The sequence below is a fragment of the Neophocaena asiaeorientalis genome, unplaced genomic scaffold (genome assembly GCF_003031525.2).
Source record: "Neophocaena asiaeorientalis asiaeorientalis breed wild unplaced genomic scaffold, Neophocaena_asiaeorientalis_V1.1 scaffold152, whole genome shotgun sequence".
In the NCBI taxonomy this organism is placed as follows: Eukaryota; Metazoa; Chordata; class Mammalia; order Artiodactyla; family Phocoenidae; genus Neophocaena; species Neophocaena asiaeorientalis.
Genome location: NW_020185338.1, coordinates 348,330 through 361,163, shown reverse-complemented (window position 1 = coordinate 361,163; position 12,834 = coordinate 348,330). Strand labels below are relative to the sequence as shown.

Below are 12,834 nucleotides of genomic sequence, written 5' to 3'. Positions count from 1 at the left end.
GGCAGAAAACTCCCCTTCCCCCCACCCGCCCTGCCCCAGCCCCTCAAGTCCAGGAAAGAAGCTCCACCGGCCCATCTCTCCCATTGCACGATGCTGGCAATAGTAACTGGTATCCACACGACCTGGCTGCTGGCGAGACCGGCTGGGACAGTGGGAAAGGCAGAACTTAGAGACACAAAGCCTGAGGTAATGGCCAGGCTGTCTTTTCCAGAAAGGGAGTTGCTGTTAATGCCCATGATACGGATGGGCCAGGATTCAAAGCTAGGATATCCTCACTCCAGAGCCTGTGCTTCCATCGCTGTACCAAGAAGCCCACCTGGGAACGGATCCCAGAGCTCCCGAATCCTGATCAAGTACTTCCTCCACTATAGCAGGTTTAGGGGCCCATGTCAGGTAGGGTGGGGAGCTCACAGAGACAATGGCTTTGGATAGACCTGGCCCTCTGTCCCGCAGCCAGGAGCAGACTGGATGAGCAGACTGCATGAGGCTCGGTGAGAGCAGTTAGAACTTCTAGAATTATCTGTCCCATTACTTTGACAGACAAGCTGTTCCCACCTCTTCAGTGTCTAAGACCCAGCATTCAGGGCTGGCCCTGCTATTGGGGAGAAATAGCTTCAAACCCAAGAACTCCTCCGTAAGATAGGAGCTGGGGGAAGGAAAGGAGAATGCAGTGCACACAAATGTGGGACTCTTTCTTAAAAGAATAAAGAGCAGGCAACATCCGAGAGGGCAGTGAAGGCCAGCGGGCTGCTTTCTTCTCCTCCTTCGAGGGTCTGTAGCTGGCTCGGGCAGGGCAGAGGCGGGGGTTGGGAGACCCCAGGTGCAGGGATCGACAGGCCTATGACATTGACTGAGGGTAGACAGGACAGAGAGGGAGGTCAGTCTGTTGGTTTCTAAAAATCAATGTTAAAAAATCTAAACTGATTTCTGATGACAAAAGTCGCTAATGTTTATTGTAGAAAAGGACGATTAGTATTGTGGTAGATTTCTATCTGGTCTCTTTGAAGTAGATATAGATAGGTAGGTAAATAGATAATTAGTTGAGGAAATACTTTCTGCTATAACAGATAAACCCTGCAATCTCTAACTCAGTACAAATTTATTTCTCACACATGGAAGTCCAGTTGGATGGAGGAGGGCTGGGGAGTGGGGACTGGGCTCTGCTCCATATAGCCATCCAGGGATCCAGGCTGAGGGAGGCTTTCTAAGTCCCCCTGGGCATCGACATTCAGGTGACACAGAGAGACAGACAGAGAACATATGTGCCAGGCCTGGAAACAAAGCATAAGCTTGTTTTTATGCCCACAACAGAAATGGGGTTCAGGACCTCTAAGATGTCATGTTCTGAGGATTAGAAGCCCCGTTACCCTCCTGTCTTGCATAATAACCATGTGTAACATTGCTCAAAATCCAATAAACCAGAAGGCACCATGTTAATCACTTTCTATCTGTCTTGTCACTGAAACATCACAACCACCCCCACGAGGTGTGGGCACTGTTGTTATCCCCATTTTACAGCCAAGGAAACTGAGGCTCGTCAAGGTGAAGCAGCAAGCTCAGGGTCACACCTGAGCAGGTGAGTGGGGCCCTGGGACTTGGATCCAGTTCCTGTGCTGGACTGCTGTGCTCTCCTGCCTCTCCAGGGCGCCCTGGGGTCGGAGATGACCTCAGGGAGGCCAGGTCCAATCACAGTGGCTTCATGCATTTTCCAGCCAGGCTGGGACTTTTGGCCTCTGGTCTCTGCACCCACAGCCTATGTGGCTGACTGGCTTGTGGGCTGAGCTCTCGAAGAGGAACCCAGGGAGCTGGAGTGATTTCCTCAGGGATCCACTGTTGCTCAAAGCAGAACTGAGACTTAAGCAGCATCTGCAAAAAGCACAAACAACCCAACAGGGTCGCTTTGGGAAGCTCAGTGGGAGAGAGGCTGGCCTCTCGTCTCACATCAGCCACAGACTACAGGGAACCTCACTCCCTCGGGCTCCAGCTCTTTCATCCGTGCAGCTGGGAGTTCAAACTAGACCAGTGGTTTTCCAACTGGTCCCGGAGAACTCTCGAGGGACTCGAGGGACTGGGGACATCTTGCAAGGGGAAGGGGGGAGGAGGGGAAACAGCAAACCAGCCATGCTGTCCGACTCGATCAACCAGAGCAGCCAAGTTCTGTATAAGATCTACCCCTTAATGAAAGGATTCCACTGCAAAAGGAAATTTAAAACCTCCTGTTCCAGAGGCTTTCTACTTCCTGCCATCCTGTGTTTTTATCAGCTAAGTTCATTCATTCAACAGTTCAACAAACATTTATTGACAGTATGGATGTTAACAGGAAAACCCAGCCCCTGTTTTTAGGATGGTCACAGTTCAAGTGGAAAAACAGAGCATTCAACAGGCGACAACCATGCAGTGAGATAAATGATATTCATTCATTCATTTAGCAAGTATATTTATTTATTTATTTTTTTAGATGTTGGGAGTAGGAGTTTATTAATTAATTTATTTTTGCTGTGTTGGGTCTTCGTTTCTGTGTGAGGGCTTTCTCTAGTTGGCAGCGAGCGGGGGCCACTCTTCATCACGGTGCGCGGGCCTCACTATCGCGGCCTCTCTTGTTGCGGAGCACAGGCTCCAGACGCGCAGGCTCAGTAGTTGTGGCTCACGGGCCTAGTTGCTCCGTGGCATGTGGGATCCTCCCAGACCAGGGCTCGAACCCCGTGTCCCCTGCATTGGCAGGCAGATTCTCAACCACTGCGCCACCAAGGAAGCCCTATTTAGCAAGTATATTTATTAAACACCTACTACTGCTGAGGCATTGGATATAAACAGTGAGCACGATAAAGTCCCTGCCCTCGTAAAGCTTTCATTACCTGGGGAGAGACAGCTAATAAACAAGGAAACAGAAATACAAAATATATCATCAGATGCTGAAACAGGCCACTAGAATGAATAAAACAGGCTAAGCGGTCTGGGGAGTGTTAAGGAGTTTGCTGTTCTGGGTTGGGAAGTCAGGGGAGGCCTCTCTGAGTTAACATGTATTTGTTTTTCCATTCTTCAATGACAAGCCGAGGGAAACCCGTTATAAGGGCACTGAACCTAGCTGGTGGGGAGTGGGGGTCTTGGGTTAAAACTTCCTGGAGGAAGGAAGTGGCTTCAGGTGGGAATCGTGGCGGAGGGTTAGGGCCAAAGCAGCCATGTGCTGCTCCAGGATCGTTGCACCAGCCACACCCACCTTCAATAAGAGCCCAGTCAACACATTTCAAGGGGCAGTTATGATAAGATGATAGATTCTTTCCTCTAGATCGGGGTCTGCAGGCCAACTCTGGCCTGCCACCTGATTTCGTAAATAAATTTTTATTGAAACAGCCACGTTCATTCATTTACACAGTGTCTCTGGCTGCTTTTGTACAATGGCTGAGTCAAATAGTTGGGACAGAGACCATGTGGCCCATGAAACTAAAAATATTTACTATCCAGCCCTTTACGGAAAAAAATTGCCAACCCCTCTTTTAGAAAATGCTTCCTAGAAGACAAAACTTTATTTTTAATCCAGCCACTTGTTCGACGCTCACAAGGGCTCTGAATAACAGACTGAGTTTTGTTATTACCTCTGGTTTGCAGATAAGGAAAGTGAGGCTCAGAGGTAGTGGCCCGAGATCACATAGCTGGTTAAGCGGCCGAGTCGGGGGCCTCCTGATCCAGTGTCCTCACGGTTTGTGAGACCCAGGTGTGCACGCTTTAGCTCATTTTTATCAGAGCTCTTCTCCTCCAAAATCCCCCAGCTTATGAAACACGCATCAGGTCCCCAGCCAGCTCTTTAAACTATAATCGCCTCCCCCAACATCTACAGATGGAAAACAGATGTGACTTTGGCAAAAAGAAAGCAGGAATCAGCAGGAAATGCAGGCTGCAGCCCAGCAGGCCTTTCGGAGGTACGGCCTGATGGATGCGATCCCTGATCCACACAAGACAGATGTTTCGACCACAGGTGAATTATTTGGCAGCTGTGCCCCAGCCTCCCAGTGTTGCTGCCTGAGGCCCCACTGTGTGCAGGGCTGAGCCCCGAGCCCTAAGCCTTGGGCTCCAGGCTTCAGGGAAGGAGAATGCAGCCCTAACTATCCCTAGGATGTCGGGTGGGAGCCAGTGCATTTAAATGATGCTTAAAGCTTATGTTTGTCCACAAATAGCTCTCAGGTCAGGGATCCTGTGTGGGCATTTGTCACCACATCAGGGAAGAGAGACCCAGATTCTGCTGACCAGCTGTGGGGCCTGTAGCAAATTTCTCCCATCCCTGAGCCTCAGTTTCCTCACAGTGAGGTTGGACTTGATGAATCCAAGGCCACTGGTGTGCTAAGTCAGCGATGATATGAACCATCTCATGGGAGCTAGCCGTCTGCATCTCTTCCCCACTCCATGTTCATGTTGGTAGCTTGAAGTTGGCTGTTGTGGAAAGATTCATGCCAGGCAAATTGGCAAATGCAGCAAATCAGAACTTTTTTTTTTTCTTAGCAGAGCCGGTTGTTAAGGATTCCCGTCACACCACTGTCTAAGGCCCATAATGGATCCTAGTTTCCTTGACCATGGCCCCAACCATGGGCAAGACAGAGTGGTGCCTGGTGGGAGCACATGTGGGTCCAGTTCAGCTCACTGTCAGTGTCCTGCATCCCAAGCCCTGTGCTGGAGACTGGGAAGGCAGTGACGGGGCAGAGGCTCAGAGAGATTGAGTGACTTGCCCGAGCTCACATAGCATCCAACCCTGCCTTCAGGGAGTTCACAATCCAAGGAAAACGGCAGGCTCTGAAACAGTCAAGGGTGTGGGCACTACAGCAGGAACCATCCACCTGTGCTTGAGGATGTGGGAGGGCCACGAGAAGTTAGTAAGGGAAAGGTAGGGAGGGCGGTCCAGGCAGAGGGAACCGTGTGTGCAAAGGCACAGAGGAGTGAAAGTGCACGAGGAGTTCAACCAAGATTCAGCACAGTGGGGTGTCCCATGGCAGTGTGATGGTGGCAGAATGCCATTCGGAGTTGGAAGTTGTCGTTCTGAGTTCCCCCTAATGGAGGAAGGAGTCCTGGAGTCTGTGTAGAGGCCCATCCGACTCAGCGCCAGGCCCGGGCTCTGAGCTCTTGCTGGGAGCTCAGCATTCATTCATTCACTCACCCAGCACCGCCTCTGCCGTGCATGCTCTGTGTACTGGGGAGATGGAGAGGAAGTGCTCACCGGTAGTTGGAGGGACAGACCTGGGATCGAAGGAGTCCCCTGCAGTGGGCTAGCTGAACGCAGTGTCACGGAACCAAGGAGATGGGCCCCAAGGCCCTTCCTGAGAATCAGCCGAGATTCTCAAGAAGGGCTTGGGGAGAAGAAGAAAAGGGCAAAGCACTTTCCATCCCCACCACGCACAGAGCCGCAGTCCAGAGGGCTTCCTTCCCCATCTGTCTAAGTCCTCAGACCTTGGGCTGGAGCTGGACCATCCTTCTGGCTGAACGTCACTGTCCCTTCAAGCAGGGTTTCTCACCTTAGCACTATAGACATGTGGGGACTGAGTAATTTATCTTTATGGAGGGCTGTCCTGTGCACTGTAGGTTGTTTAGCAGCATCCCTGGCCTGTATGCTAGTAGCAAAAGCAACTCCAGACATTGCCAAATGGCCCCTGAAGGGCAGAATCACCCTGGTTGAGAGCTACTGCTCAAAAGCAAATGAACTTGCCTGATTGTACTTTTGGGTGAGCTATTAATACAATACCAAGAAAAAATTGGTGTTCTTGGAGGCGGAGTAAAAATTCAGTCAGCTCTTAACCAATGCATGAGTTACAGGTGAATTCCAAAAGGCACAGAACTGTTTCATATCCATGCTGCTGGACATGCCTTGTTCCCTAATTCATAAATCAAACAAGAAAAGAATCTCCCGTGTGCCAGAATTCTAATGATTGAATCATCAACGTGGAAGACAACTGCAGGCACAAAATAATCTTTCCCCAGGAACTCTATAGTCGTGTCTCAGGCTCATGAAGGTTTATGGAAGATGTTCTCCAAAACTGACTGACCCTGTGCACAGGCACAAGGACCTTGAAAGAAATGATCAGACAGCTCAGAGCGCAGAGCTGGAATAAGAGGAACGACATTCCTCCTTAGTGGGCATTTCCATGGAGGCGGTATAGAAGCACTCCACTGTAAATCATTTCCTAGAATTCTCACCAAAACCCCATTGGATGTCGTGCTATCTGTGTCAGTTCACATGTGTCTAGAAATGCAGGCTCAGAGAGCTAGAACACTTAGCCCACGGTCTTACAGCTGGTAAGGAGTCCGGGTCTGACTCTGCTTTTCAGTGCTGTGTGTTACCAACCCCATCAGCCGATTCATTTTACAGGTGGAAAAACTGAGGCCGCCTGAGAAAGCAGAACAGATATGTCAATAATAGCTCACTTTTCCATTGCGCTCCATGAGTACCGAATCACTTTCGTATTCTTTTTCTCATTTCATTCTCTCAAAAAACGTGAAAGGCCGTCAGGGCATCTTTTTTTGTTTTTTGTTTTTTGTTTTCTTTAGTGGTACGCGGGCCTCTCACTGTTGTGGCCTCTCCCGTTGCGGAGCACAGGCCCGGACGCGCAGGCTCAGCGGCCTTGGCTCACGGGCCCAGCCGCTCCGCGGCACGTGGGATCTTCCCGGACCGGGGCACGAACCCGTGTCCCCCGCATCGGCAGGCGGACTCTCAACCACTGCGCCACCAGGGAAGCCCCCGTCAGGGCATCTTTTAGGCCCACCTCCAGCCCCCTCCTTCCCCAAGGTATCTATTACTGTCAAGAGGCTCTGAGCCCCGGGAACATCTCCCACAAAAGCAGTAGTGATGTTATTCCTTTCAGAGGTATTTACATTTTAGAAGAAACCCTAGGGAAAGGGCACTGCTTAACCCAAAAGAATGAAGGTTGGAGGGGAAACTTTAGGCCTGGTAGCATCTGGTCGAGGGAGGGCTTCACTTCTGCAAGTGGAGAGAGAGATGTGTGGTTCCCAAAAGACGTCAATGTTAGACAAACATCTGCTTCTGGGTGCTTCCATGAATAAGTGTGACGTGAACTTAACTGAAGGCGTTGCAGGGGAAGAGCTGGGAAAGGGGAAGGGGCTGGGTCTTGCCCACGCAGCAGAGGGCACTTTTCTCAGTTCCTTCTTCCTAAACCCAGACTGTGTCTCAGGCCTCCCGACCAGGCTGTCCCAGGGTCGCCCCCTGTCATGAGAGTCAGGAGAAAACAGGAAGGCTCCTCTTCCAGGAGTGACCACCCCCCACCCAGCAAACCACCGTCCCCTTGCCCTGGACAGGGAGCGGCTCACAAGGAGAGCCTCACACTCACCACCTTCTGCCTCCTTCCTCTCCCAGGGAAGTCCTACGGGGCAGACGACTTCCTGCCGGTGCTCATGTACGTGCTGGCCCGCAGCAATCTCACGGAGATGCTTCTCAACGTGGAGTACATGATGGAGCTCATGGACCCTGCCCTGCAGCTGGGGGAGGGTGAGTCACCACCCCAGGCCCATCTCCGGAACCCTGGGGCCCATCGCCCACTCCTGACCCAGACACACCAAAGGCTTGCTGGAGGGCCCAACAATTACCTCCTGGATGCCAGACTCCACTAAGCCCTGGGACACAGCAGTGCCTGACACAGTCCCTGTCCTGGGGGACTCACAGACTAGCAGGGGAGCTGGGCCAGTAAAGAGACCTTGTCACCTATGCTAGACAAGGGAAGCCCAGAGAGTACCAGAGCACGTTACTCAGGCTGTGCAATCAGGGAAGGCTTCCTGGAGGAGGTGATGCCTGAGCTGAGCATTGAAGGATAAATAGGGGCCAGTCAGATAAAGAAGGGGGAGAGGCAGTCTTCACAAAGGGAGCAGCAGTTGCTGGCAGTGTACAGGATAAGGGAACAATGGTCAGCTCTTAGACAGGGGTGGCCCTGGGGACTCAGCCCCCTGTTCATCCAGATCTGGGCCAGGTACCCGTCAGTGGGAGGAGGGTAATGCTGTGGAGTGGACAAGAGGCCATACACTCTCCTGTAGGGTGATGGCAGGGGTGTAATTTGTCCCACCCTCACCTTCCCTTCCCTTTCCTCCTTCCTACCACTTTGTCCCGTACACTTAGCCTCGGCCACTCCTCCACCAAGAATCCCTGAGGTGCAGCCACCCCAGATAGCAGTTCTGAGGGAGCCCCAGGCTCCCTCTGAGACACCACCCCCCAAAGGGTGAAGAGACTCTTAGGCCCCCAGTAGCCCCTTTGGGCTTTGTGGTTCTTGAGATAAGCTGGCCCTCTTTGCATCTGTTTGCATTTTTAGACTGTGTTGGTCTCTGGCGGGGACAGTATGACGTGGCTGGTTCTGTGAGTTCTTGGAAGCTCAGGGGAGCGTGTAAAGCTGTGCAGGACTGGCCCGCCCCCGTGGATTGTTGTAGAGTCATAGAGAGTGTCAGGGAAAGAGCCCTTTGGCGGGTGGAAGGATGGAGCGAGGCTGTGGGGCTCTGCACTTGATCTCAGCACTGGCCGGCTCTCTGGCAGTGGTCAGCCCTGCCCTGGCCGCCGTGGCTCCTGTTCCGTCCACAGCCTGCATCCTTGCTGCCAGATAGGACTCCAGGCCAGGCGCAGCGGCGAACAGGGACAGGACAGGGACATCCTTGGCCCAACTACCCTCTCCTTATGGACCTGAAGCCCCCCGCCCCAATCCTGTCATAACCTCCTGCAATCCTTCTTCCTGTTCCCGAAAGCCACAGGGGGTTCGGGTGGGAAAGCTGAGGTCCTGCAGGCAGGAGAGCTAGTCTGTTCGGGGCTACATTAAGTATTTTTAAAAATTGAAGTATGGTTGATTTACAAGGTTGTGTTTCAGGTGTACAGCAAAGTGATTCAGTTATATATATATATATGTTTTTCAGATTATTTTCCATTATAGGTTATTACAAGATATTGAATATAGTTCCCTGTGCTACACAGTAAATCCTTGTTGCCTATCTATTTTATGTATAGGACTACATTAAGTATTTTTGAGGCAAGCCAAGTACAAATGAATACATAAAGATCTTAAACAGTCCACATTTTCTGACCCAAAACTGCCTGAATACCCTGCAGCCTGCCCCTTTCAGACTTAAGGGTCAGGGCCCCTGCCCCACCTCTGGACCTGTGGGGAAATTTCTAAGGGATCTATGAGGTGTTTGCTGGAAGAAAAGATGGCAGGGCAGAGCCTCGCATGCCACCACGTACCGCCCCTCCCAGCAGACCCTGCCCAGGGCAGCTCTGAGGACCATGCTGCACACGCCAGGAGGTGGGCTGTGTGGCATGGGTGCCTCTCTCTCTTCCTACGCCCATAGCCAGGGTGGGAGGTCACAGCAGCCAGGACAGCCCAGCCTCACAGGTGTTGGACTCCGACAGAAGGATGACTTGGGGGTCTCCAGCATGGGCAGGAGCTTCCACCCAAGTCTGCCAGCTGGTAGACCTCCATCTAGACATATCTGGGCCCAAGAGCAGGAGGACGGAGCGCCAGGCGGGCAGTGTTCCTGAGTTTCCCCAGCTTCACCCTCCTGTCTTTGCTGGGTGGTGGCCCACAGGGTGCTCCGTCACCAAAGCCTCTGAGGTGCAGTAAAAAGAGGGGCTTGCCTGGGAGGTGGCGGGGTGGGGAGAAGCAGAGCCCCTGCTGGCCAGTCCCCGCCCGTGATGCTCTGCAGAGTCAGACATGCCCGGGACAAGGGCAGGCCCCTGGGAAGTCCCTGCTCTTGAGAACTTGTTACTCCATCCTAAGAGGAGAACTAACACAGGGTGTAGAAAAAAGAGCAGTTTGGAGGCTGGATTTGGTCCCAGTTCTGCCTCTGATCGGCTAGGAGACCTTGGGCAAATCACTTAACCTCTCTGGCTTGGAAAAGGGAAGGCATTGGGCTAGATTTGGGGTTTTCAGACCATCTGGGCACCTTCTGCAGAGGCAGCTGGGGGAAGGATGAGAGATGGAGGGCGCCTCTGCCTTCTCGTGTTTCACAGTCTGAACAAACACATCTGCATTCACCAAAAAGCCTGCGAGACCGTCACATTCTTTCAACTGGTTCCCCGTGCTGGAATTTGGCAAAGATTGTGACTGGGTCCCACTTTTTCGCAGCAGGCTTCTGGAGAGTGAGAGATCAGGGACTTCCTGTAAGAAGTAGAGAGGAACTGAACACTGGCCTGATGGGACCCTGACCCCTTTCTCCCCCGTCTCTCTGCAGCTCCCACCGCTCTGGGCAATTACAGGGCAGATGGGAGACCCAGGCAGCTGTTGGGCACCTGGCTGGAGCCAGCTCAAAATACAAACCTCTCCAGAAGCACCCTCATAGATTCCTTTACCCACATCCCGTCTGCACCCTGGCTGACAGCTGGCCATCCTGGGCTAGTAATCTCTTAAGAGAGGCAATGAGGTTTTCCCATCAATGGACAGCACCCTCTGCCTGAAGAGAACGCTCGACTCCAAAACTCACAGTGCGAGGAGTTGCCTGTCACCTAGTGGTCATGGCAGGAACTGCAGGACCCCCAAGTCCAAGGGAAGTCTACTGGGAGAGCCAGAAGGCTGTAAAAAAAAGCAGGGCTTGAGCAGGCAGGAGTGCACTGGCAGGGCTTAGAGTTCCTCCCCTTTGCCCAAGAGGGTGGGGAACCTCCAGAGCAGCTCCCTTAGGTCACCTAACCACCGTGCAATACTCGCGTGTTACCGAGCACTGCACTTTATGTGTATTGATCTCATTTACTTTCCATAACATTATGGATTTTGCAGATGAGGAAATGGGAGCATAGAGGACATTAACTCACCTGAGAGCACAGGGCTCTCTGCCGAAGACTGAGACCTAAACCCTGCTCTCTGACTCCCAAACTGACCATTCGCAGTCAGCACACTGCACTCAGCTCCTCCCTTCCCAGCCAGGGGGATGTGATCACGATGGGAAACAGGACCATGGGGGAATGCCAACTAGAGGACAGGGCTCTCTGCCAGCAAGGGCTGGAGGCACCAAGGAAGGCTTCTTGCACACCCAGGCTTTGAGCTGGGCTGGAAAAGGAGACCCATGAGAGGTCTGCTGGCCCTTCTCTGATAAGGGACACCAAGCCAAGTTCCGTGTTGGCCTTGATATACCTATTTCAAAAGCTGTCTTCTTCCTACACTGCCATGAAAGGGCAAGTGATCCTGTGGCAATAAACCCCTTTATCTCGTCCCCCGCCCACCCCAGTCAGGGTATGAACTTTTCCCATACTGGTTGTGAAATTTGTAGGAATATGTAGACAGCTTCATCCAGTGGAGCAGTTAGGAATGCTTTGGGCTGCAAATAATTACGATGTAACTAATAATGGCTTAAATCAGAGTGAGGGACTGGTTTGTCTCTTGCATCAAGAAGTCCTGGGGTAAGCAGCTGATAATGGTGGCAGCTTTTAGCCCCGCCATCAGGAAATCGTAGACCCAGCTCTTTCCATTGCTCTTCAGGATGTGAACTTTTGCCTTTGTGCCTATCACCTCTGATCACAAACAGCCGCTGTGCCTCCAGGCTCACCTCTGTGTTCCAGAAAAGAGGAAGGGGGACAGACAAAAACCAGAAGGGATACAGTAACTGAGTCTGTCCCTTGCAAAAGGCTTTCCTGGAAGCACCACTCAGGGACTTCCACTTACATCTAAGTAGCCAGAACGGAGTCTCCTGCCCTCTACCCTGAACTACAAGAGAATCTAGGAAGTGAGCATTTTCAGTTGAGTGCGGCTTTACCCCACAAAAGTAGAGTTCAATTAATTAGGAAGAAAGAGAAGATGGGATTTGGGTGGCTCACTAGCAGATGGGCCTCATGTCAAAACTCATTGCCCTGGTACCCAAAGGGCTGGGGAGAGGCTTGGTGAGTGGGAAGGAGGCCCAGGGAAGCACTGCAAGACCTTGGCCAGGCCACCCTGCCCCCTCTAGAGTGAGGGGCGAAACAAGGCTAGTGCTTCTGAAACATTTTAACCAAAGCCTCCAACGAGCCAAGGAGAGGAAACTTGTAAGCATCTGTGCAAATTATTATCTTTTATCTTAAAACTTCATGTAAATTTTGTAGTCTGAAGTATTTCAAAGCTTAAATTAGGAAACATTAGGTATTAGGAATATGTGTGAATTAACTTAAGGTAAAAAGAAATGGAGAAATAAACGAATCAAAGTTTTTACTTTCCTTAAATCTTTAAAAAATAGTGTGTGATAGTATGACCGTAATTAAAATTTTCTCCACATATTTTTAAGTCGATTTTTAAAATAGGGTATATATGACACATACAATGTGGAGTCTCCCACCCACCCATGTCTCCAAGGCGCCCCTTTCCCCACCCTAAAGACATCCGTGGTTCTTGTGTATCTTTACATTGTAAAGCTCATTGTAAAACTAAAAACTCATTTTAAAACATCACTTAAATACAAGCAAGAGTTACGTCCCAAAAGGAACGAGCTTTGATCAGGGCCATACAGATCAGGGCTGGACTTGAGGAAGCTTGTGAGGCTGCGGTGGGCACAGAGCTGAGGTTGGGCCGGTGACCAACGGGGCGGCAGGCGCCTCCTTGCAGCGGCGATGGGTGGGGCTTAGAGAGGTGGGCGGGGCGGGCCGAGCTGGGACCAGCCCCCTCCCTTTGGGGGTGGGCGGAGTCGGTCCTGGCTCAGCCTCCACACCCTTTCCCCCCGCAGGTTCCTACTATCTGACCACCACCTACGGGGCCCTGGAGCACATCAAGAACTACGACAAGATCACGGTGACCCGGCAGCTGAGCGTGGAGGTGCAGGACTCCATCCACCGCTGGGAGCGCCGGCGCACGCTCAACAAGGCCCGGGCCTCCCGCTCCTCCGTGCAGGTGACGCCTGGGGCAGAGGGTGGGA

General features: G+C 51.9%; 1 protein-coding gene across 1 annotated transcript in view; it reads left to right on the top strand.

Moving 5' to 3' along the window:
- The window catches only part of RIN3 (Ras and Rab interactor 3), a 24,884-nt gene that overhangs the window by 8,138 nt on the left and 3,912 nt on the right, over nt 1–12,834 (top strand). Inside the window, exons 3-4 of the mRNA XM_024736349.1 lie at nt 7,352–7,483; nt 12,646–12,809. Coding sequence (XP_024592117.1) covers nt 7,352–7,483; nt 12,646–12,809 — 296 coding nt within the window. The remainder of the gene's footprint in view (nt 1–7,351; nt 7,484–12,645; nt 12,810–12,834) is intronic.